This window comes from Centruroides sculpturatus, unplaced genomic scaffold (genome assembly GCF_000671375.1).
Source record: "Centruroides sculpturatus isolate CEXI.00-Female unplaced genomic scaffold, Cexi_2.0 scaffold2562, whole genome shotgun sequence".
Classification (NCBI taxonomy): domain Eukaryota; kingdom Metazoa; phylum Arthropoda; class Arachnida; order Scorpiones; family Buthidae; genus Centruroides; species Centruroides sculpturatus.
In genome coordinates this window covers 1-26,393 of record NW_019392599.1, presented here as the reverse complement: position 1 = coordinate 26,393, position 26,393 = coordinate 1, and the positions used below count along the sequence as shown (strand labels likewise).

Here is a 26,393-nt window from a genome sequence, read left to right as displayed (position 1 = left end):
GAAAATTATAATTAAATATAGCTCTGTAAAGAAAAGTGCATAAAAATACAAAATATTCTTTACTTTTTAAATCTTAAAACAATGCACTTAGTCAAATAGCTCCCTATGAGTGGCTAATAGAGGGAATCGAAGACGGTTGCAGAGCGTGCAAACACGCAGACTGCCAAATCCCCAGGGTGCCGATACCGGTCAATGTCAAATACCTCTTTTGTCGCATCACTAGTATATCTCAAAGGACGCGACAGGGCTGTTGTAGATTTTAAACGTTTCTCACCATAGCCATAAAAATCTAAATACAGTAGAGCGTCGTTTATTTGAATCAATTGGAGACTGGGGTTGTTCGGATAACTTATTTTTTGGATAACCGATTACATACGAAAAAATATATTAACCTATCCCATGTTGAAATTTTTTTCCATTGCGTGTCGCTTTGCGTTGAATTTTCGTCGATGTTAAGCTTAACATAAACTTTTTAAAATAATAATCGTGGCTATTGTATCGTTAAAAATTATTTTTTTATTTTTTACAAACAAAATAAATATATTGAAAAATATAAAAACAAAAAAAATTATACTTTAGAAATTAATGTAGTATCAAAAACGTTCGATTCAGCATAACACACAGTCCTCAGAAAAACATCACAAAAAAGCGCCAGTGCTGCCAGCTAAAACACATACACAAACAAAAAAATATTGGATTAGCCCAAGACATAGCCAAAGATTGCAGCGCCACAGCACTAGCGAAAATTTAAATTTGCTGACTGGAATGCTTTCGGATAAATGATGCTCTACTGTATGTTAAACTTAATAGTCATTTGTTTTCTAACTAATTCGTTTTAGGACCAAGGGTCCTCAGAAATTTTCAAAATTTACAACTTTTTGGTCACTCTTGTTGAACTGGAAAAATTTCTGTCTTTATTACATTAATAATACGAATAAATCAGTCTCCACTATACTTGGCTAGAGATGGTTCGGTTAAGTGTTTGTTTAAGTAAAATCTCGGCTCTTTTGTCAGGGTTTTGTTTATGTCCCCAATTCCCTAATCGCTTAATTATTTAACTACTTCTTAAGTAGAAATAAGTCAAAACCAGTTACTTTGTACTCGAATATTTGTAGTCTCGGGAAAAAAGTGGAAAGACAAATTTTTATGACAAATGGATACATAAATCGTAAATTTAAGGAAAATAAATTCTAGAGCTTTTTGTGTACCTCGTGCATCTCTCTCATTCATTAAATTTAGTTGTAAATGATGCTGTCAAAGTAACGGTTAATTTTTTAACATTATACAAGAATTGTACACATTTTTTTCTACATCCCCTTAAAGATGGGATATACGAAATCGTAATATCACTGGTTTAACATTGAAACACAGCTTCCCTATTATCAAATGTCACGGCACGCCCCTGTATATATTACTTGTATATCTTAAAATTTGTTACCACTGTATTATTTCTTAAGAATGGTTCTGCATGTCTGTGGTATGTAGCCAAAAATTGCCTTGTATTACCCATTGAAGACTACAATGTTTCTTTGGGAGTAGACTGATTAACACACAGCACTCAATTTGTCTGTTTTCCTAACTAAATTATTGTACACACGTCTAATGTTATCGGTAAAGAGAAGAGTATTTTTAACAAAAAGGTAAAAGAATTGAATTTTTATTTGAGTTTACCATAAAAAAAAATACTAATAATTAATTAATCTCTCTGCAAAGCTAGCTACAAAAAAGACACACATTATCATATTTATAAAAAACAAAAAATAAACAGAGCATTCTAATGTAATTTTATTCAACACTACTCTGACTTAACGTAGAAACACATCAGACTACTTATTGGATAGGTAATTGATCAAATGAAGTGTCTGAAACCAAAATTAAAAAAGCTTCCAGAATAGGAGCGAGCCAAAAATCTGGAACATTTGCAATTTCATTATGTGATTTAATGTAAAAAATTAAAAAGTTACGTATACTCTGTGAATTCTTCAGATATAAATTACATGATTATTGGATACAAAACTATATTTTTAAATTTGTGGTTTGTGCACAGTACGATGGTCACGAGGAAAATTTTATAAATGATTCTCAACACATATATTAGACTCATGTAAAAAAAAAGAATTTGTGTCCAGCATATAAAAGTGATGTAAATTAAATTTTAAAATACTTTTTATTCTATTGTTCTAAATAGAATTTCATATAAATTACATCAACAAATATATTATATGCAAGTGCTTTCTTTGTGTAAACGAAGAAAGAAAATACAAGAACTTTTTGTATGAACAGTTTAAAATTATATTCCGATCTCAAGTTTTAATGAATGATACAATTTACTTTGAATTAATTAATCTAATTTTAAAGTTTAAAATATGACACTTGAATAGATACTAAAATCTGTTTAAGAATTGTCCAAGTATGGCATAATGTTTATATATACATGACAATGGTAAAAGTGTTTCTGAAACACGATCTAACACAAATTTATACAAATTGTATTATCTTTAAATGATGATAAAAATATTAATTCCGTTCTTAATACTATAATAAATTAAAAAAAGTCTAGCAACGAAAGTTGCGTAACTTTCCCGGCTGTTATAAAAGTTAGTTTGCTTAATAATTATGAGTTTTTATTAAAAAAAAGGTGGTGTGTGTGGGGCACTATCCATTATCATATTTTGTTATAAAAACTTTTTATGTCTTTAATTACTATAAAACAGCAAAACACTTAATGAAGATTTTATTCATTACAGTAGAGCATTGATTATCCGACTCAATTGGGGACTCAGGTTAGTCGGATAACTGAAAAGAATGAAAAAAAAATACATTATTAATATAGTATATTAGTATATCCCATGTAATTAGTATATCGCTATTAACCAACTTTGCATTGAATTTTCATTGATGTTAAGCCTAACAATTTTTTTTAAAAAATAATAATCGTCGCTATTGTATCGTTAAAAATTATTTTATTGCTCACAAAACAAACAACCACTCATAAAAGTCTTGTTTAAATACTGGCCTCCCTTCAATGGTCGAGCTGTTGATGCCAGCTAAAACACGCAAAAATTTAACAAAAATAATATTAAAGTAGCCAAGACATAGCCAAATATTGTAGTGCCACATCACTAGAGGACATTTGAAATTTGCCGACTAGAACGGTCGGTTAACTGATGTGATAGTTAATCAGGAGTCGGATAATCGATGCTGTACTGTGTTAACATTGTTCTACCCTCTTGAGATAAATGACCCCTCTATTTTCCCACCCCCTTGACCTTTCACCACCAAAATTTAATAACTTCAATTCCCCTGATATACAATCCACCATGCCAAATTTTGTTTCTTAGTATTTACCCCATCCTGAGATATTAAGCCAACAGATGCCAACACACCAAATTTTTTTTTGGCCTTTTCTTTTTACTTGGACTTGGGAGGGGTCAAAATGTGGAGATTTGCAAAAAGCTCCAAGGGTCAAATTTGACACAATTTCAATACTTTCCCTCATTATGTATACATAACAGCCGGGAAAGTAAAAACCAGAGGTTTCCTAATCTGGATATAAAAAACACATTTACTATTGTGACAAATGAGAATCTGTGATTGGATGGGTTTGCAGCTGCAAAATAAAGAAAAAAAATTTTGTAAATTATGCTGCAACGTTAAATGTCTAAATGCGTAATGTTAATTGTCATGTTTACCGTTATGATCTGCTGCTTGATGGAATCTCCAGAACCAATGCCATTCCCATTACTTGAGATCACTTTTAATGGCGAATGTATCACGATTACGCTTCCCAGATTCGAAAGCACTTGCGTTCCCTTTAATCCCTCGACTATCACCTGAAATACGTTACATATTTGAGCGGTTATAATTTATTAAACAATAAAGAAGAATTGGAAATTTAAATACCTGATGAGATAAGAGTGGCTGATTTGTCATTTCTAACGAGGATGTATTGTTAAAAGGAATGCTAAAAGTAAGTTGTTGCTGTTCTTCTGCATCATTCTCTAAGGCCGGTAATACTTGTGATGTTACTGAATCTTGCGTCTAAAATGAAATAATGTTGCATAAAATTTTCTACATTAAATTTGAGAAAGAAACATAATTAAAAATTACAATTCTAATTCATTAAATTGTTTGTGTGTATATATATTAATATATATATTTGGAATTCTAAACATTTCCCAAGACTTAAATCTATAAAATGCAGTCTGAGAAAATCAATATAATTGGATGATGGTAGGTTACAAAATTTTAAATCTATTATTTTTTTAATAATAAATGCTGAATATTTGGATTCAGAATAATTTCATTTTGCACAATTTCAATACAATAGTTGAATGTTTTAATAATACTTTTTTTTTTATGTTAAAAACCACAGATTAGAAGAATAATTTCAATATTGTACTAGCTGAAACACAAAATTAGAAAATCTATACATCAGGATCTTCCAAAAAGAATGCTACCATTTTAATTATTATTCAAGGATGTTGTAACATAAGTTAAAACATTGGAAAACTGTTCAAGTTTTGCATTTGCCCATCACAATTTCTCAATGTGTGCACCTCTTGTCACATGGAACAAATTCTTACACAGGCTATGGCATACCCAGTGTCACTCCTCTCACAGCAGCCACAGCCACAATTCTATGGCTCATATGGATTACTTGTGTTGCACGATGATGAGTGATAATGACTTTGTATGCTGCGGAACACACACTGCCTTCTCTGTTGTGGAATAGCCACTTGCTAGCAATGTTTCCTACAGGTAGTATGCGATGAGATGCTCGAATGCGTATGGGAGATCAGATGATTACTCTATTGATTGGTGTTATGTTGCATATTTCTCAGATAATAATTAACATAATTAAAGTAATTTAAAATAGTAGCATTTGTTTTCAAAGAACCTGTATATCATATATTTTCATTTGTAATGGAAGACTTTGTATTTAACACAAAAAAAGAAACTAAGTATTATATTAAAGAAAACTATCAATGGAAAGGTTTTAAATCTGTTAATAACATCTATAATATTTAATGAACATTCAAACATTTTCTTTTTTGTTACAAAATGGAAAGGATAAATGATTCTACAGAATCCATTAATTATAAATGGATTAACTACAATCTCTTTATTTTAGGAATTTTATAGAAAATATATTCGTCTGAACATGAAAATACTTAACACATGTTAAACTACTAAAAAAAATACTTAAAATTTATAAGTCATAATTACACAGAATAATTTGTTTAACTGTTCATTACAAAGTATGGATATTATAACTGGTAGATAATTTTATATTTTATAAAATTAAATTAGCATGTACAAAACTAAAATATCAGAATATATCACAATATAAGAATTATATAAGTAATTGAATGATTTATTAAATAAATGCAAACCTCTTGCTTTTTTGTAGTTAAATCTTTCAGTTTCTGTGCTTTATTATTATTATTTATAGAACTTTCATTTTCTTCTATAAGATTTCCCTAAAATCATATAAATTCTATATAAATAACAATTAAAAATAAATGTATGTATGACGCCAATATGTTATCTTACCTTCAGTGCACTTTCTTCAGAGAGATTTACGTGATTCTGTGACACACTTTCCATATTTGTCTGAAGAGTGGTAATCGGTAATGAATCGGATGTTGAGACAGATTCTGTACAAATATTCAGAGCTATGTTGTTCGACGACATTATTGTTTCGCACAAAAATGCCAAAGTTCCATCTTCAATATTTTCGGGTCTGAAAATGAATTTATCAAATTATTTCAAAAGTAAAAATAAGATGCAATAAATTTTGATTTTATATTTGAATTTCAATTCATTGCCAGAATGAAAAGAACAATCAAGTTAAATTAATATCATTTGCATTTTTTAAAATCTAAATAATATGTTTTAATGAGCAATGTTTTCATAAAAAATGCATAATGTCTTATTACAAAAATGTCACAGTAAATGTGTTAAAGGAGCACTATACCTATTCAATTCTAGCAAAAGTTAAACTATTGAGAGATTCAGTAAAAAAAAAAAAAAAACCACTAATTTTTAATTTTAACAGCAAATATCCAAGCTTCACCAACAATCTTTCCTGTTGTTCAAACTTTTATGTGAAATTAAAAAAAAATAATGTTTTAATCCATACAATTAATTATAAAAATTAATCACATTCAATTAATTTCTTTCTTTTCAATAGTAATTTAATTAAAAATAAAATTTGTTTGAATTTGTATTGACAAGTATCTGGGAATTGATTGGCATAAATAAATTTCTGATTGCTTTCTTATTCATTTTTATAAATTGAATGTAATTTTCCAATCAGTTAGGTACAATTTGAATGCAAAGGGTTTATGTTTTATAAAAAGAAATGTAGGTGTCCAATGCATATAAGTGACAAATTGTAACTTACTTCTTTTTGTTGATATCAGTAAAAATGAAATTGATGAAAGTTATAAAGCAAAACTGAGATAATGTCCAATGTGCTGGGTAATAAGCTGCCATGCATATACATCATGTTATGCAAGGAAACCAACTTCCTCTATTACACATATTCCAGTCAGTGTACTTGCAGTTTCATGGCTATCGAAACTAAAATAAAAACTTTGTGTTTTGCTTTTGCTTTTCTTGTTATTTTTATAAAGTCTAAAACATATAAACTTATCAAATACATAAATTTATAATTACAAATAAAAATTTACAATTGACAACTGAATAAATTTAGTGGTAAATTCTTAGCAACCTCCCTCCCAATTTTTGACAATTTCTTGATTAGTAGATTACAAAAATAAAATGTTTCTTTTGAATACTATAAAACAATTATTTCTGTTGAATACTATAAAACAATTGTTTTAGTTGCGTCCACTCTTTCAAATGGTGTCTGGCATTATAAATAATTCCCGTGCACATTTTGCAGGCTGCGGCATGAAGGGTAACAATCTGGCTGGCACTTAGCATCACTAAACAGTCGATGTACTAAATTTTAGCACCAGTTTAACTCTGTACAACATGTACCACAGACAGTTATCAAGATTGAAGAAAACTTTAATTGAACTCATAAGTTGAGAGCAATCTGAAACCTTTAAAATTGGAAAAAACACTAATATTTGTGTGAAACAGTGTGTGTATTGTATATATTGTGTATATATATATATACAGGTAGGCCTCCTACAATGCGGTACCTTTAAAATGCATTTTCACTCCAACGTGGTTGGAAAAATGTGGAAATTTTCTTACAACATGGTTTAGGGTATTTAGAAACGAATTATCTGTCACATAACAGAAAAACTGCAATGGATCACATGACAGGCACCGCAATTCGGTGTACAGAGCTAAATGTCCTTGAGAACAACTGTTTGTCAATGTTGGCATGTTATTCCCATGAAAGTTTCAGGGGAAGACCAGTTTCTAGACAGATGTGCATTAGTTACCATAAATACTCAAATATATCACTAAATTTTCGATCATTTATACTCTTTCAATAGGTGAGATTGCAAAAATGGTCCAAAATACAGTATAAACTTCTATTGGGTGTATATTTTTAAAAACATAGTGAAGGGAAGTTATTTTTTGCAATTTTTACTGTCCACAAAACTGACTGAAAAAATTTTAGCCATAACAATGCTGAATGAAAAGAAAGGACCGTTGTTAAAAAGGAAATTTATCTCTCTTCAAACAAAGATAGAAATTTTGGATCAAATTAAAAATCAAGAATGGATAGCTGATATTGATAGGCATTTTAATTTAAATGAGTCAACTATTCGGTTGATTAAGCAATCGAAAGAAAAGATTAGGAATTTTGTCACATCCGGATCATCTATTCTTATGAAAAATGTTGCTCGTCCGAGAGCACCTATAATGGAAAAAATGGAACAAGCACTAATATTATGGGTAGAAGATATGAACAAGTAACGGTTTCCTTTAAACAAAAGTGCACTTAAACACAAAGCCTTAAAAATATTTGATTATTTAAAACAAATGGGACAGTAGTCAGCTGATGAAACCAGTGTTAAATTTGTCACTAGCAATGGCTGGTTTGAAAAATTCAAAAAACGCCATTAGTTGCACAACATACACATACAAGGGGAAAAGGCCTCTGTGGATGAGGATGCAGCAAAAAAATATCCAGCAGAACTAGCAGATATTATTCAAACAAAGAGTTATTATTAACAAAGTGTTTAATGCTGATGAAACAGCATTAAACACTTTGTTAGCTAAATAACCCTTTGTTTGAATAATAGGATTATCCAAACAGGATTATCATGGAAAAAATGCCTAACAGGACATATATCTCAAAAAATGAAAAAAACACCCCTGGCTTTAAAGTTTCCAAAGATCGCATAACTCTACTATGTAGTAACATGTCTTGTGATTTTATTACCAAGCCAATGTTCATTCATTGAGCACTAAATCCATGCTCGATGAAACAGTGCAACAAAAATGACCATCTTGTGTATTGGAGAGCCAACAAAAAGGCATGGATGACTGACCATTTATTTAAGGATTAGTTTCATAATTGTTTTGTTCTGGATGTAGAAAATTATTTAAAAAGAAGAACTTAGCATTCAAAGTCCTACTAATCTTAGATAATGCACCATCACATCCAGTTGATTTAAATCATCCCAATGGTTTGATTTGCATTTTTACCACGCAACACCACTCTACTATTGCAACCCTTGGATCAAGGAATCATAGCGACTTTTAAATCATATTATATCCATAAATCATTTGAATTAATTTTGGAGAAAATAGATTCTACAGATATTACAGTCAGTGAAGTTTGGAAACAATTTTCAATTTTAAATTGTGTAGAAATTATTGGCTCATCCCTAAAAGAAATGCACCAATCGACTCTAAATGCTTCCTGAAAGCTTTATTACCAGAAATGGTCAGTCAGGAAAATGTTGTTGAGCCAATTCAGCATGAATATAACAACATAGGAGCCTTGCACACTCAATAGGAGGTGTTGGATTCACTGAAATAACTGTTGATGATATTCTAGAATTAGTTATGGAAAATGAAATAAACGAAGCAGATTTGGTAACAGTTATATCAAAACATTACCATCTGAAGATCTTTTCAATTAAGAAACCAAAAATTTCACTCTGAAAGGTATAGAAAAATGTTTGGACATGGCAAAACAGATGGAATCTTACTTTTTAGAGAATGATCCTCTGCTGGAGAGAGTGGAAATATTTAAAAGAAATATTCAAAATTGCTTATCTGCCTAACAAGAAATTTATAAAGATTTACAAAGCAAGAGCAAACAATCTCTAATGACAGATTTTTTAAAACCTAAACCTACTGTAAATGCAGTGGAACTTGTCAATGAAACAAGCTCAGATCTTGAAATAAGGCCAGTCAAATGTTCTCGAACAACTATAATATGTGACAATGAGGACTTAATTTGTGAGCATAACATTATGTTTCTTCTTGATTTTGACTTAAAATCAAAATCTTTTTAGTTTTTATATGATGTTGAATTTTATTTAAGTTTTTTATGAAAGGTTTTTATGTACATAAATTTAAAAAAATGATGAAAATGTTACACCATAAAAGGCAGTTTTTCTCTTTTTAGAACNAAAAAAAAAAAAAAAAAAAAAAAAAAAAAAAAAAAAAAAAAAAAAAAAAAAAAAAAAAAAAAAAAAAAAAAAAAAAAAAAAAAAAAAAAAAAAAAAAAAAAAAAAAAAAAAAAAAAAAAAAAAAAAAAAAAAAAAAAAAAAAAAAAAAAAAAAAAAAAAAAAAAAAAAAAAAAAAAAAAAAAAAAAAAAAAAAAAAAAAAAAAAAAAAAAAAAAAAAAAAAAAAAAAAAAAAAAAAAAAAAAAAAAAAAAAAAAAAAAAAAAAAAAAAAAAAAAAAAAAAAAAAAAAAAAAAAAAAAAAAAAAAAAAAAAAAAAAAAAAAAAAAAAAAAAAAAAAAAAAAAAAAAAAAAAAAAAAAAAAAAAAAAAAAAAAAAAAAAAAAAAAAAAAAAAAAAAAAAAAAAAAAAAAAAAAAAAAAAAAAAAAAAAAAAAAAAAAAAAAAAAAAAAAAAAAAAAAAAAAAAAAAAAAAAAAAAAAAAAAAAAAAAAAAAAAAAAAAAAAAAAAAAAAAAAAAAAAAAAAAAAAAAAAAAAAAAAAAAAAAAAAAAAAAAAAAAAAAAAAAAAAAAAAAAAAAAAAAAAAAAAAAAAAAAAAAAAAAAAAAAAAAAAAAAAAAAAAAAAAAAAAAAAAAAAAAAAAAAAAAAAAAAAAAAAAAAAAAAAAAAAAAAAAAAAAAAAAAAAAAAAAAAAAAAAAAAAAAAAAAAAAAAAAAAAAAAAAAAAAAAAAAAAAAAAAAAAAAAAAAAAAAAAAAAAAAAAAAAAAAAAAAAAAAAAAAAAAAAAAAAAAAAAAAAAAAAAAAAAAAAAAAAAAAAAAAAAAAAAAAAAAAAAAAAAAAAAAAAAAAAAAAAAAAAAAAAAAAAAAAAAAAAAAAAAAAAAAAAAAAAAAAAAAAAAAAAAAAAAAAAAAAAAAAAAAAAAAAAAAAAAAAAAAAAAAAAAAAAAAAAAAAAAAAAAAAAAAAAAAAAAAAAAAAAAAAAAAAAAAAAAAAAAAAAAAAAAAAAAAAAAAAAAAAAAAAAAAAAAAAAAAAAAAAAAAAAAAAAAAAAAAAAAAAAAAAAAAAAAAAAAAAAAAAAAAAAAAAAAAAAAAAAAAAAAAAAAAAAAAAAAAAAAAAAAAAAAAAAAAAAAAAAAAAAAAAAAAAAAAAAAAAAAAAAAAAAAAAAAAAAAAAAAAAAAAAAAAAAAAAAAAAAAAAAAAAAAAAAAAAAAAAAAAAAAAAAAAAAAAAAAAAAAAAAAAAAAAAAAAAAAAAAAAAAAAAAAAAAAAAAAAAAAAAAAAAAAAAAAAAAAAAAAAAAAAAAAAAAAAAAAAAAAAAAAAAAAAAAAAAAAAAAAAAAAAAAAAAAAAAAAAAAAAAAAAAAAAAAAAAAAAAAAAAAAAAAAAAAAAAAAAAAAAAAAAAAAAAAAAAAAAAAAAAAAAAAAAAAAAAAAAAAAAAAAAAAAAAAAAAAAAAAAAAAAAAAAAAAAAAAAAAAAAAAAAAAAAAAAAAAAAAAAAAAAAAAAAAAAAAAAAAAAAAAAAAAAAAAAAAAAAAAAAAAAAAAAAAAAAAAAAAAAAAAAAAAAAAAAAAAAAAAAAAAAAAAAAAAAAAAAAAAAAAAAAAAAAAAAAAAAAAAAAAAAAAAAAAAAAAAAAAAAAAAAAAAAAAAAAAAAAAAAAAAAAAAAAAAAAAAAAAAAAAAAAAAAAAAAAAAAAAAAAAAAAAAAAAAAAAAAAAAAAAAAAAAAAAAAAAAAAAAAAAAAAAAAAAAAAAAAAAAAAAAAAAAAAAAAAAAAAAAAAAAAAAAAAAAAAAAAAAAAAAAAAAAAAAAAAAAAAAAAAAAAAAAAAAAAAAAAAAAAAAAAAAAAAAAAAAAAAAAAAAAAAAAAAAAAAAAAAAAAAAAAAAAAAAAAAAAAAAAAAAAAAAAAAAAAAAAAAAAAAAAAAAAAAAAAAAAAAAAAAAAAAAAAAAAAAAAAAAAAAAAAAAAAAAAAAAAAAAAAAAAAAAAAAAAAAAAAAAAAAAAAAAAAAAAAAAAAAAAAAAAAAAAAAAAAAAAAAAAAAAAAAAAAAAAAAAAAAAAAAAAAAAAAAAAAAAAAAAAAAAAAAAAAAAAAAAAAAAAAAAAAAAAAAAAAAAAAAAAAAAAAAAAAAAAAAAAAAAAAAAAAAAAAAAAAAAAAAAAAAAAAAAAAAAAAAAAAAAAAAAAAAAAAAAAAAAAAAAAAAAAAAAAAAAAAAAAAAAAAAAAAAAAAAAAAAAAAAAAAAAAAAAAAAAAAAAAAAAAAAAAAAAAAAAAAAAAAAAAAAAAAAAAAAAAAAAAAAAAAAAAAAAAAAAAAAAAAAAAAAAAAAAAAAAAAAAAAAAAAAAAAAAAAAAAAAAAAAAAAAAAAAAAAAAAAAAAAAAAAAAAAAAAAAAAAAAAAAAAAAAAAAAAAAAAAAAAAAAAAAAAAAAAAAAAAAAAAAAAAAAAAAAAAAAAAAAAAAAAAAAAAAAAAAAAAAAAAAAAAAAAAAAAAAAAAAAAAAAAAAAAAAAAAAAAAAAAAAAAAAAAAAAAAAAAAAAAAAAAAAAAAAAAAAAAAAAAAAAAAAAAAAAAAAAAAAAAAAAAAAAAAAAAAAAAAAAAAAAAAAAAAAAAAAAAAAAAAAAAAAAAAAAAAAAAAAAAAAAAAAAAAAAAAAAAAAAAAAAAAAAAAAAAAAAAAAAAAAAAAAAAAAAAAAAAAAAAAAAAAAAAAAAAAAAAAAAAAAAAAAAAAAAAAAAAAAAAAAAAAAAAAAAAAAAAAAAAAAAAAAAAAAAAAAAAAAAAAAAAAAAAAAAAAAAAAAAAAAAAAAAAAAAAAAAAAAAAAAAAAAAAAAAAAAAAAAAAAAAAAAAAAAAAAAAAAAAAAAAAAAAAAAAAAAAAAAAAAAAAAAAAAAAAAAAAAAAAAAAAAAAAAAAAAAAAAAAAAAAAAAAAAAAAAAAAAAAAAAAAAAAAAAAAAAAAAAAAAAAAAAAAAAAAAAAAAAAAAAAAAAAAAAAAAAAAAAAAAAAAAAAAAAAAAAAAAAAAAAAAAAAAAAAAAAAAAAAAAAAAAAAAAAAAAAAAAAAAAAAAAAAAAAAAAAAAAAAAAAAAAAAAAAAAAAAAAAAAAAAAAAAAAAAAAAAAAAAAAAAAAAAAAAAAAAAAAAAAAAAAAAAAAAAAAAAAAAAAAAAAAAAAAAAAAAAAAAAAAAAAAAAAAAAAAAAAAAAAAAAAAAAAAAAAAAAAAAAAAAAAAAAAAAAAAAAAAAAAAAAAAAAAAAAAAAAAAAAAAAAAAAAAAAAAAAAAAAAAAAAAAAAAAAAAAAAAAAAAAAAAAAAAAAAAAAAAAAAAAAAAAAAAAAAAAAAAAAAAAAAAAAAAAAAAAAAAAAAAAAAAAAAAAAAAAAAAAAAAAAAAAAAAAAAAAAAAAAAAAAAAAAAAAAAAAAAAAAAAAAAAAAAAAAAAAAAAAAAAAAAAAAAAAAAAAAAAAAAAAAAAAAAAAAAAAAAAAAAAAAAAAAAAAAAAAAAAAAAAAAAAAAAAAAAAAAAAAAAAAAAAAAAAAAAAAAAAAAAAAAAAAAAAAAAAAAAAAAAAAAAAAAAAAAAAAAAAAAAAAAAAAAAAAAAAAAAAAAAAAAAAAAAAAAAAAAAAAAAAAAAAAAAAAAAAAAAAAAAAAAAAAAAAAAAAAAAAAAAAAAAAAAAAAAAAAAAAAAAAAAAAAAAAAAAAAAAAAAAAAAAAAAAAAAAAAAAAAAAAAAAAAAAAAAAAAAAAAAAAAAAAAAAAAAAAAAAAAAAAAAAAAAAAAAAAAAAAAAAAAAAAAAAAAAAAAAAAAAAAAAAAAAAAAAAAAAAAAAAAAAAAAAAAAAAAAAAAAAAAAAAAAAAAAAAAAAAAAAAAAAAAAAAAAAAAAAAAAAAAAAAAAAAAAAAAAAAAAAAAAAAAAAAAAAAAAAAAAAAAAAAAAAAAAAAAAAAAAAAAAAAAAAAAAAAAAAAAAAAAAAAAAAAAAAAAAAAAAAAAAAAAAAAAAAAAAAAAAAAAAAAAAAAAAAAAAAAAAAAAAAAAAAAAAAAAAAAAAAAAAAAAAAAAAAAAAAAAAAAAAAAAAAAAAAAAAAAAAAAAAAAAAAAAAAACCTCAGACAGTACATTAATATTTAACCTTTGGCATAATTTTATTGGAAAATGTAAATTAAATTACTTATAAAAAGTATATTGTAATATTATTTGATATATTTTTTCCTATATTACTAGTTTATTATAAACTAGCAGACCCCGCCACGCGTTGTTGTGGCTCAAAATGTATCTATTATAAGTGTATAACACTTCCCCCATGGGGGGAATTTTTCGAAAAATTTCTTCTTAGTGTATATTCTGTTGACGTACCCTATTAAAACGCAATCAAAAATGCAAAAACCCGCATCTAAAATAGTATAATAGAAGCCAAGTTCTTCATGGTAAGCCTTAATCCTGTCCCTCTCCCCCAAGGGGGGAATACCGAAAAATCCCTTCTTAGTATACATTTTGTTGACGTACCCTATTAAAGCGCAATCAAAAACGCAAAAACCCGCATCTAAAATAGTATAAATAGAAGCAGAGTTCTTTATGGTAAGCATTAATCCTAACCATCTCCCAGGGGGAATTTCAACATGTATATTATATAAAAACATGTGCGTATTCCAATGTAGCATTGTGTCAAAATTTCAAAGGAATCGGTAGGAACAAACGAACATTACATTTTTATTTATATAGATAGATAGATAGATGATCTGCTTTAGTTCATTTTCACAGAAAAGCAAACTTAGGGTGTCGTACTCATAGTACCATCTGTTGGACATAAAAGCCTTAACCTAGATGATATCTTTTAATTTATATGAATGTTTAACGGAATAATATACAGCCTATGTCCATCCTGAAGTTCCATTCTAAATATTGGTGAAAGAATTTTTGAAATCGGATGAGTAGTTTCGGAGATTACCCGCTACATCCAAACTTACTTACTTACAAACATTACCTCTTTATAATATTAGTATAGATATAAATTTGTAAATACCATTGATTTTACTGCATCTTGGCTTTTATAAAATTTCTGCTGACTAAGATGCTTTGCTTCTTTTAATAATTTTAATAATTTAACTGCCCTTTCATGAGTTTGATCAACACTATCACCATCTATAAAAAATAAAGTATACTACATTAAAAATGCATTATATTTATGAGCACTTAATAGTAATTATGCTACTAAATAAATAATATTTAAAATATAAATCATGTAATCCATTATATATATAAAAAAAGATGTTATACAAAAAGTATGTTCAATCCTGGAGGTTAGATTTGAGATTAAGATTAATTTGAGTTTTTGTATTTAAATGGAACATTCTGAACATTTAAAAGATAAGTGTAATATTCTTTTAGGTCAACATTTTATATAAAAATTATAACCGTGCATCTGATGAATGTTTATTTTAAAATAAAAGCATTAAGTCTATTCAAAGTAAAATTTTTCAAATGTTTGTTTGTTTAGTTATGGCAATGCAACACTTGGGTGATCTGCCTAGGGGGATGTTTCCTTCCAGGAGGTCTTTTTAAAGGAAACTGGTTCCTATTTAGGCATTACAGACATGGAGAAAACCTGGAAAACTCCACATGGCCAGCCCGTCCGACCGAGGTGCAAACTAATGACTGAACTCCCAGTGTTCAGGATAAAAAGATCACTTGGCCACTTTTGGTGGGCCATTTTTCAAATGTATTTTGGTTTCTAAGAATATTTTTCTTTATAAAAGGAAACAATTTTTTTGTTTCTGAACTCTCACATTACTTGTTCAAATCAAAGCACATAAATATAATAAGTAATTATTCAAACTAAAGTTCAAGTTGCAGTAATTTAATAATGTAAATTTGTGGGTTAAATTTATCCATTTTCAATAGAAATTATTTATTTTACTTAAAAATTCTTTCAAAAATATTTTTGATATAATCTTAATTCAAATACTAAGTAATTATTTTTATTAAGAGAGTAAAAAGAAGAAAAGTTTGCATTTGCTTTTCCATATTTCAAATGTATGTTTCTTTTTTCTTTCATTTCAGTTTAATATTAAATATAAAACATTAAATATTACATATTATATGTAATATATACATCATATTATAAAAATAATATTTCTAAACTGGAAATAAATAAATTTGTTACATTGAATGAAAAATATTATATGTATATTTTCTTTAATTTAAAATTTTTTAATAAGTTACAGTATGATCTTTTGAAATAAAATGATTTTTGATAAACAACAGAAAAATGTAATTAGTTTGATAACAAGTAAATTATCATATTTCTAATATTCTGCCTTTTGAAATATGTTATTTTATTGACAACTTGTAGTCCGAATTTGATATGTAGTAATTCAAATAAAGATTTTTTCTGTTAAATCTGCTTTTGTTTTGAGTAATTTATTGATCAAACTAATAATAATAATTTAATAATTTTCAACAACTTTTTAAAAGTTTTGTTTCCTGAAAGAGTCTACAGGTATCTATTGTGCTCTTTTTTGTTACAAATATTTGAATTTTGAAATAGTAATTCATAGATAAGATCAATGCTTCTGAGTTAATTAACAAATCTGATTTTTAAAAATAATTCCTAATTGTCCACAATCATGGATCTTAATTTCTCCCTTTTATTCTTATTTAATGAATTTATTCTTGTGTGTTAAAATATAAAATTATCCTGCTATAAGTTATGGACACTTACAGCATTTCTTTATATTCATTTTATAGAATAAATAGATAATTTTTAAGATTTATATTTTAAAAAATCAATGCTAAGGCTATTAATTAAAATACAAAACTTTTATATTTTTAATGAGTCATATTAAGATTCAATATATATCATCTGATAAGAAAATGTAAAATAAACAATCTTGAAGAGAATGTTTTATTCAAATTTTAAGTGGTAAGAAATACATTGAAAACAGTATCAGTTTCATGTAGTGAAAAAATATTGTCTGTAAAATCTTAAGTGCAATCTTTATTTAGTATTGTGTATATTTATTAATCCTCAACAGTTCAAATTTTCCAAAATTCCAAGTTATCTGAATTTAATCTAGTTTCAAAATCCAGATTAACGAGATTCTACTACATGAAATACTCATATATACATTTGATATTTTATATAATACTAAATGAAGTGCTGCAAATATTTATTTTTCACAATACTATATTTAATTTTATTTTTCTTAGTCTATATCAGTTAGACAAATAAGACAAATATACTTGAGGGCTTATCACATTGGTGTGATAAGCCCTCAAGTATATTTGTCTAATTGATATAGACTAAGAAAAATAAAACAATGTTAAGGGCTAAAAGCAATAGATTGCTCAATTGAATTATATTTAATGTAGTAATATTTTTCTTTATATTTTAGACAACTGTAGCCACTAAAATATATTATTGATTTAATCTTTCTGTATAGTAAATTTATGTGAAAATGATATTATAAAATGATATTTGGAATTAATCATATCTGTAATACTTAATATTTAAAATTAGTTATAAGAAAACATTACCTTGTCCTAGGACATATTTCTGTAAACAAGCACAAGGTTTAATTTTGAATTCTGGACAAAATAAACGTTCAGCATCTCTATCATGCAATGTATCAACTAATGATAATGAAAAAGCTTTAGCTTCTTGGAAATACTTTTCTTTTTCTTCAGGAGTAGGGCCCTGTTTAAATATTACACACAAAAATAATTTATTTATTTTAAATTGTATTTAATCTTTAACTATCTTCATATAAATATTGTTTGAAGATGCAAAACAAAGAAATAATATACTGATAAACAATAATCTATATATGTATATATATACAGAATATGCTTTTGTGAAATCTGTTTTGTGAAATCCATCTATTTTACTGTTTAATCTCATTTGAAATAATCAGAAGCAAAACTATGCCTAATTCTGCTATTCTATAGTGGTGCTCTTCCCTGCCATTCCAACTATTGAACTTCCTCTGTCCAGTATAAGCTAACTTCTTAAACTGACATTCTTCTTAACACAATTTCTGTAATAATTGTCACACAATCATGGATCTTCTTGGATTCACATCACAATCATGGATTCACACAATCATGGATGACATTCTTCTGTTGATTTCCAATAATTTTTTAGTTTTCATTGAGTTCTAATTAGTTTTTAATTTTACATTACAGTAGAGCATCAATTATCTGAAAAAATTCAGGACTGGGGTTGTTTGGATAACTGATCATGTATGAAAAAATATATTAAACACAAAACTATACTGTGTATATTTCTATCACACATCTTACAAATACACCCCTTACATAAAGTAGTATATTAAAGTAGGCCTATGTTTAGGTTCACAGGGAGGAAGAGATTGCTGCAGCACCACAGCACAAGCGGAAATTTGAATTTGCCAACTGGAATGCTTTCAGTTAACCAATGTTTTGGTGGATTGGTATTTGAATTAATCAATGCTCTACTGTATTAACAAAAAATTATTCTGAATTATTTCTTTATGAAAGGAACATTAATCGACACAAACAATTGTCTTATTAGACCACTTTATTTCATTAATGTCATATAAATATCAAACTGACATTATTAATGATGAAAATACTTGTTTCACTGTTTAATAAAAAGTTTTTTCATGTTTAATGTTGCTTGACTGTAACTTCTATTTTACAGTCTTCATTCTTTTTGGATCCAACAAAATTTGATAATTGAATCTTGTTTAATGTAGGTATATAGCCAAGATCAATTGTTTAAGATCTTCAATAGATTAAAAAGATGTATCATAAATTTTAACAGAAAGCTGTGAATATTTCCTATGGAAAAAAGCTAGTTACTTGTATATATTAAAGTTTTTCAATAAACTATTATGATTTAAATGTTTTATTACAGACTTGCCTTCTTTTTTTGATTTTTCTTGCTTTTATCGTTGATAGCCAATCCGCATCCCACACACAAAAGTAACATTCGATTAGATTCGGAGTCAAAATAATATCTTGGAAATGATGATTGCTGAGATTTTTTCCTAACTTTTCTGTAAGATAGAATGTAATTTTATCAATTTATAACTGCAGAAACACTTCAGAAACAGATTCAAATCATTAATTTATAATAAAAATTAAAATATAATATCTAGAGCAATAAATATTGATGAGTAACATCAATTATAAAATATCAACTTTGATAATTAATAGGAATTTAATAATTTAAGTTAAAAGTATTTCAAATTTCCTAATTATTAATCTTAATGATACATAGTAACATATATATCTACTGTATATTCTTAATAAATGAATCATTAATTAACTAAATTAATTCAATTACAATGAGTTCTGACACAAGCTACTGTTACAAATTAATGAATGAAATCATGAAGGATGAATTGATAATAATAAAAATTGTGTTATCCCTAAGGCTAATCAAAAGTTTATTAATTAAGACTGGAATAGAGTCAAATTCAGACCTTTTGCAATATTCCACCAAACAACATTGACTCTTTAGATATGCAAAAAAGGAGTGGGGAAGGCCTTGCAAAGAGAATTTCAAGGGTTCAAAAAAAGATTTTGCTTTAGAATCTGATTTATTACAGGAAGATGTGCAAGAGGAGCTAAGACAATATACAGAAAGTCAAAAAGGTTCTAATATACAAGATTATTTTGACCCTTTGGAAGAACCAGTAACTGATACAGACCTAAATTCTGAATACTGTACATGTTATAATCATTATTCAGCGTAATCCAGGTACATTTTTCTTGATTAAATAATGAATTTAAAATTATAAGATACAAAATACAGTTTTTGTAAACAAAAAATATACGTTCTTTGAGAAGAATTAAAGAATTTTGCAAATAGATTGGAGGAAGTTGAAACTATCATTAAAAAGTCAAGGTCAGATGAGAGAGGTTTGAATTTCAGCTAGCTAAACTGCTTAATGAAAGATTTACTAAAAATATAATAATACAATGACAATCTCCATTAACAGAAAGACAAAAGATGATAATATTAATGTACAAATATAAACACCAACCAAAACCCAATGCATAGCAAATGGACACCCACAACTGCCGTAAAATTTGAGGGTGTATATTTATACCTTGCCAGGTATGCGATGGCTGAATGAGTGCCTTGAGTGGATGTTTCTGGATGAAGGTGCAAATGCCTCTCCAGTTGGTATCATAATAACTGGTTATATCTAACACTTATATATACTGGAAGAGGAGATCGAACCAAAGGTCCAGGTAGCGTAACTATCAATGCATCCGCACAGTAAGCGGGAGTGTGGGTTCGAGTCCCACTTCGAGCCGATTCTTTTCTTCCAGCTTAATCTAAATTATTTAATTAAATATTATAATTATTAATTTTAATACAAGATGGCACCTAACGCCTCCCTCCCTCTTGTGTCAAATTCATTTGTAATTCTTAATTAATATTTTCAAATTATAGCCTGATTATTTATGGCATTTGTGAGTGTCTATTTAATATTAATGTACAGTAGTCCCTCGTATAATGTACTTAATTCGTTCCAAGTGCATGTCCGTTAAGTGAAAAGTCCATTATACGAAACACATATAATTCATTCCACAGCATAAAATAACCATACCATAAAAAAATGAAAATGGAGCAGTCACCAATTATGCTGGGTAGTCAGATGATGTGAGGTGGAGGTGGAGGTGGAGGAACACTTTCTTCACACATTCATACAGATACAGATTTTTTACATATTGCAGCGGGTCTTTTTTTTATTGTTTTTTAATCGGATTCAGATTCAGGAGAGGCTACCGGAGCTTGCAGGGTCAACTCCTCTTGTTCCATCCTTTGTTTTTTCCCTGCTGGATTCTTGAAAAACATGTCCAAGATGGTCTGTTTCTCTCTCTTCTTCAACACCTGTCAGAAATAATGGGCAAAGGTGTCATTGTAGAGATCATTGATCCTGTTGGCCTCAACTGTGTTTGGATAATGAGTGTTGGGAAACTCCTGAACCTCTCCTCATTTGACAAGGAAGTTTTTGTCAACTTTCACTCCTTCTGATGATTTCTTGTATTGTTTCAATTGAAATCACTTTTCTATTTTTTTAGAAGCCATGATTTGCACAACACTTGAATAAATGTAAATACCCTGCACTGAGGTGATGTACGTAATAAACAAGGGAGCAAGCCGAATCCCAACGGGAGCTCTGTACTTCAGATATACTAATAATATATTCTAATAATACTAATATATTATAAAAATAGCAGATTGTCATTGGCAAAGGCAAAAGAGTGGAAACATCATTCGCATTTGTTCGCAGATAGTCCATTGTTCGCAGCCAGTCTGTTGCTCAAGTCACGTAACGGCCAAACAGAAAGTCCGTTATTCACAACGTCGGTTATTCGAGGTGTACGTTATACGAGGCACCACTGTACCTGGAATTTTTTGAGGTTTGAATTAACTAATTTGCAGGTAACACAATTGGAAGCTAAGGATAACAGGAACAAAAAAGATTATTTTAAGAGCAACTCAAATAATTTAATTATGGAAAGCCAATTTGAGATACTTGTAATTTACAGCTAATAAGCTGCCAAAACATTCAAGACCTACAGAATAAATTATATAGTTGGTCAATTCAGAATTATATTAAAAAGAATTTTATAATTGGTTTTATAAAATGAATAAAGTGTTTAAAAGAAGAAGATATTCTCTATCTAGGAGCAAGATCATTATATAGTATTAAAAGATGCATTAAAAGAATCAAAATTTGGATGAGCTTCTGGAAGCTTTATGTTACTAATTAGGAAAAACATTAGTCAAAATTGTGAGAAGCCAAAAAAAAAATAATAGTTTTTTTTTTTTTCGTTTCTACTTTTCTTAATGAATCGATAGTCAATAATAAGTAATTTATGAATTCTCCTTGAAATTTTAATGTCCATGTAGCTGAACAAATGAACTTCATACATAAAGAAGACAACAAAGCTATTAAAAAACATATGTATATCAAAAGATAGAAAATGTAATGAAAATAGCATTAACTCTTAATTATAAAATTTGCTTAGAATAATCTAAACATTAAATGGGAAAATAACAGGTGATGTTCCCATTAAATATACTTTTCTGGCACATAATGACAAATCAATTGTCAACTATATTCTCTGTTCAGAATATCTAGTTGGATTTTGTAGGATAATGATGGTAAAGGATCAGGATATTTCAGACCATTTTCTGGTATAATTAGAACTTTTGGAGTCTTTAAAGGAAGATACTATTGTAAAGAATTTGATAGAAAATAAAAACATACTACTAGCTGAAATAGAGACAGTTTCCTGTGAACTGGTATCATATGAGTCTTACAAAAGTTTGCTTGAAAATTGTGATAACATAATCTCTTTATTTACTTCATAATGCTATAAAAATCTGAAAAGCAATGAGAGATTATTTCTTGCAGAATCATCACAATGCCAAGCTGTAATTTTTAATCATATTTTTAATCTATACAGTAGACCCCCCTATAACGCTTAGATACGTTCCACGCTAATCGAATTTTACATTGTAGGAATGATTAAATACATGAGCCAATCGCAGCCCGATAGGTGGGAACTTTACGGACTAAGGCTGTTCGAAAGGTTTTCTTCTATAAAATTAACTGATTCTAGACTAATTCCACTCAACATTTCCAAAACACGCATAATTTTTTGGGAGTAATCTGTATAAACTATGCTATAAACAAAAAATTATAGGATTACTTACCGAGTGTGTACCGTTCGACTACGCCCGTTGTTCAAAGCTTGTCTTCGTCGCGGAACAGCACACGAAACGGCGGCCGCGATTTCTGATAACGAATTTTTCGCAGAAAAATAACTTGACCTTTGGAGACATCATTAATATAAATAATTTTTATGGCCGTTGAATAAGAAGTGTTTCTTTCACAAGAAATGTATAAAATTAGTGCTGTATTAGACTTACGGTACCTAATTTACATACTGTACAGACGATAATAAACTCAACTTACTAGCCTAAAATCTCCGTAGCGTGTTGCCAGGCGGCAGAAAGCATATATATAATTATAATAAAGTTACAATAAATTAAGTTAATATATAATTATATATACAGTACCTAATTTATATATAATTAATATATAATTATATGTACAGTACCTAATTTATATATAATTTATATATAATACTAAACAGACGATAGCAAACTCAATTTAGCCGCTCCGTAGCGTGGCGCAGGGTCGGAGGAAAGTAGTTCGGCTGCTCATCCACTATTGGTCCAGATTCTATCAATCTCGTTGCGAAACGACGTTATAGGAGGTATTTTATACGAATGTTGCTACAATTTTTTCGCTACGTTATAGGAATTGTCGTTATAGGAACGCACGTTATAGGGGGGTCAACTGTATATATAAAATTGCTTGTCCTGACTGACTGATTCATTCACTCACTGATTCATCATCGCCCAGAGCAAACCGCTGAACCTAAAGAGGTGAAATTTGGTACACAGTTAGGGTACGTCATGAAAACGCTCACTAAGAAGGGATTTTTCGAAATTCCCCCGCAGGGGGTAGAGGGAGAGGATTAAGGCTTAACTGGAAAAACGGCTTCTACTGTACTATTTTAGATGCAATTTTTTGTTTTTATCTGCATTTTAGTAGGGTATGCCATGGGAATGCACAATAAGACAGGATTTTTCAAAATTCCCCCATGGGGGAGAGGGAGAGGATTAAGGCTTAACCGGAAGAACCGCTTCTACTGCACTATTTTAGACGCAATTTTTTGTTTTTATCTGCGTTTTAGTAGGGTATGCCATCGGAATGCACAATAAGACGGGATTTTTCAAAATTCTTCCGTGGGGGGGAGAGAGAGATGATTAAGGCTTAACTGGAAGAACCGCTTCTACTGCATTATTTTAGATGCAATGTTTTTGTTTTTATCTGCGTTTTAGTAGGGTATGCCATGGCAATGCACACTAAGAAGGGATTTTTCGAAATTCCCCCACGGGGGGAAAGGGAGAGGATTAAGTCTTAACCGGAAGAACGGCTTCTACTGTACTATTTTAGATGCAATTTTTTGTTTTTATCTGTGTTTTAGTAGGGTATACCATGGGAATGCACACTAAGAAGGGATTTTTCGAAATTCCCCCTCGGGGGAGAGGGAGAGGATTTAGTCTTCATCGAGTACTCAGGTGTATTAAATTAATAACATTTCAGACATTGTTACAAATATTTTTATCTTTTTCGATTTTAAAAATGTTCGAACCGTTTTAAATTTGAATTTGTTATTGCATATTGGTTTGATTATAGAACAATTGTAAACGTTCCAGAAAATTGATCAAATTGAAAATAGTTCATTTGATTCTCGGCAATTCTCATCATTCTCAGCAGTAGTTGTTATATAACAATTACTATGGTTGTTGAAATACTGAATATAAATGGGGTTTGCTTGCAAAACTTTTGCGGGCGAAGTCGCGGGTAACAGCTAGTATAATATATATTCTCTCCACTTCAAATTAGTAATGTCTTGCCCCTGTACATCATACTTTTCTGTTAGCAATAGAGTTGTGCCAGTCATCTATCTAACTCCTTTCAGGGGAAAATTTTTGAATTGAAATATTGAAATAACATGACTTCTGGTTTGCACCAGAAGTTCATATATAGTTAATTGGGGCCTCCTGCCCCTAATCTTTCCATATCTGGTCTAGGCTTTCATCTAGCTAACTCCATTCTTGAGATTAAAGAAAGACAGACGGACAGTGGGAATTTATAGGTCTATAATTTTCTCAAATTGCAGCCCAATAATAATTCTTGATATAAAAAATAATGGCCCAACAGTGTTACTATTATAAAATATAAAAGCAAAATAGTATAAAGAAAAAATATCTAATTAAGTAGTGATAATTTTAAATTGTATAAGACCTTTGACAAGCATAGTTTTGCAATGAGCCTACTTTATATAACTTTATATAATGTAAAGCCTGTATCGCACAGAACATACAAAGTCTAAGATCCCAGCTAATACCAGATTCTGAGAAATAGATTTAAGACCACACATTGATAAGAGTATATTATGGGCACAGTCTGGTAAAGTGGCTTCATACAACTGGACAAGCAAGTCAATGACAAAGCCCATTCAATTTGAAATAGGCTATGTCATTGGCTTGCTTATCAGCTCTATTAAAGCCACTTTATTGCTTTATTATGCACCCCATACTCCTGAGAAGAAGAAGTAAAATTGCAGATCGGAATGAAGTGGTTGGGACCTTATCAGAGCAGTAGATCGTGCCTATAGAAGTAAAAAAGAGTCAATGAAACCAACGATCACTATTCATGAGATATAGCCCCCAATATCAACCTATAAACATGAGATAGGCTTAATCAAGTACACAGTAAAACTGATCACACCCCGAAATAGTTGGTGCAATGGTGTTTATTGTTTTATGAGCTTTTAGCCACCTCTAGTAAAGTCAAAATTGGTTGATGTTTTTAGCTTTCTTTGAGAAATAGTTCTGGATTTTTTCATCTTTAAATTTTAGCCCATTTTTGAGGGTCCTTAAAATTCTAGATAGGCCAATATCAGAGGGGGGCAATATCTCACAAAGAGTCACACATAGACTATTGATTCCTTTGACTTTTTACTCCTAGGGGCACGATCTACAGCTCTGATAAGGTCCCAACCACTACATTGCCCGGTGAAGTGCCTTTAGTAGGCAATGAACCCAATTCTATCCAATGAACTATACAGTAAATAACTAGCCCTCACAAAATTTGTCACTATTTTACACAGAATGACATAAAAGTTTTGCCATAATCAAGAAAGTTTGGTAAGATGCGAACTCCAAATAAAGGATTTGCCACCCCGTAGACCAAAAAACAGTCGATGGAACCATACCCGTAAACATGACCCTCGGTGAGACAACCACCTCCAAAGGTTGATTTTTATCACGAACCAGTATACTGCCCATTCTCCACACTCCGTATCAATCAAGGCTTGCTCCATACGTAATTGCACACTTTGGTGCTCACATCTCAGCACCCACTGAAACTATAACTTCCGTATCAAGCCGAGGGTTGGTTCCTCCAATGTCTTTGCTCCCACAGACCCAATTGCTGGCGTAATTGTACCGAACGGTTACACATTTCTTCTCCACACCGTTAATATTAAGAAAGAACCCGAAATTTACAAGTCACGTGTATCAAATGCAAGAAGATTTACTTACTTGTAAGAATTTACAATAAATAAAGACTTGCATTTATTACAATACAAAGGCTTTCTGTTCGATTTATTGTCCAACAGAGGTGCATTTCGCTCTTTGTTTACAGATTTTCTTTGCTTTTTGATGTTGTTCTGTTTAACAATCGGCTCGGGTGAATAATTTCTCTTTCTTTTGACGGATCTTTCGCTTCTTCTAATTAAATTCACTTCTTCCGATGACATTCCGAACTCCATTCGTCACCGATCCACAAAATGTAAACAAAACTTTCGCCATTCAGGGGGAAAAACGTGGGGGAATCGAATTCTTTACGCGATTTTTACTTCAAACAAATTCATTTCTCTCGAAAAAATCCTCAAACACATCATCGTTTTCACTTTCTTTAAGGTGTTTTACACAATTCAAGCTATCCGAGTTAATTATTTATAAATTTAAAGTCGTTTTAAATACCAAAAACTAGATTATTCATGACATTTTTCCAACTAGTTTCTGAATTTCTGCTGGACAGTGATTTAGGGTTGGTTTTAGGGAATTTTCGCTTATTTTTGTCGTCTCTTATCGTTCTTGGGGAAAATACGTTAAAGTCGCGTAAATTCATCCAGAACGAGTTATTAGGGAAAAAATCTGATACGAAATAGAATCGAATCACTATTAAAATTAATT

At 25.8% G+C, this 26,393-nt stretch overlaps 2 protein-coding genes across 2 annotated transcripts; both read right to left on the bottom strand.

Annotated features, from left to right (window-relative positions):
• Positions 1-3,079: 3,079 nt before the first annotated feature.
• LOC111617637 lies at positions 3,080-5,740 on the bottom strand. The gene is made up of 5 exons (XM_023358911.1): positions 5,557-5,740; positions 5,397-5,483; positions 3,904-4,041; positions 3,693-3,833; positions 3,080-3,610 (listed from the first exon to the last, which is right to left on the bottom strand). Exons 1-5 carry the CDS (start codon positions 5,695-5,697, stop codon positions 3,569-3,571), a joined length of 549 nt encoding a protein of 182 aa, XP_023214679.1. The 5' UTR covers positions 5,698-5,740; the 3' UTR covers positions 3,080-3,568.
• LOC111617636 lies at positions 5,732-26,266 on the bottom strand. Its single transcript, XM_023358910.1, has 5 exons — positions 25,737-26,266; positions 18,447-18,582; positions 17,081-17,240; positions 14,568-14,686; positions 5,732-5,746 (listed from the first exon to the last, which is right to left on the bottom strand). The coding sequence occupies exons 1-5, from the start codon at positions 25,964-25,966 to the stop codon at positions 5,732-5,734; spliced, it is 660 nt and encodes a 219-aa protein (XP_023214678.1). The 5' UTR covers positions 25,967-26,266.
• Between the last annotated feature and the right edge of the window lie 127 nt (positions 26,267-26,393).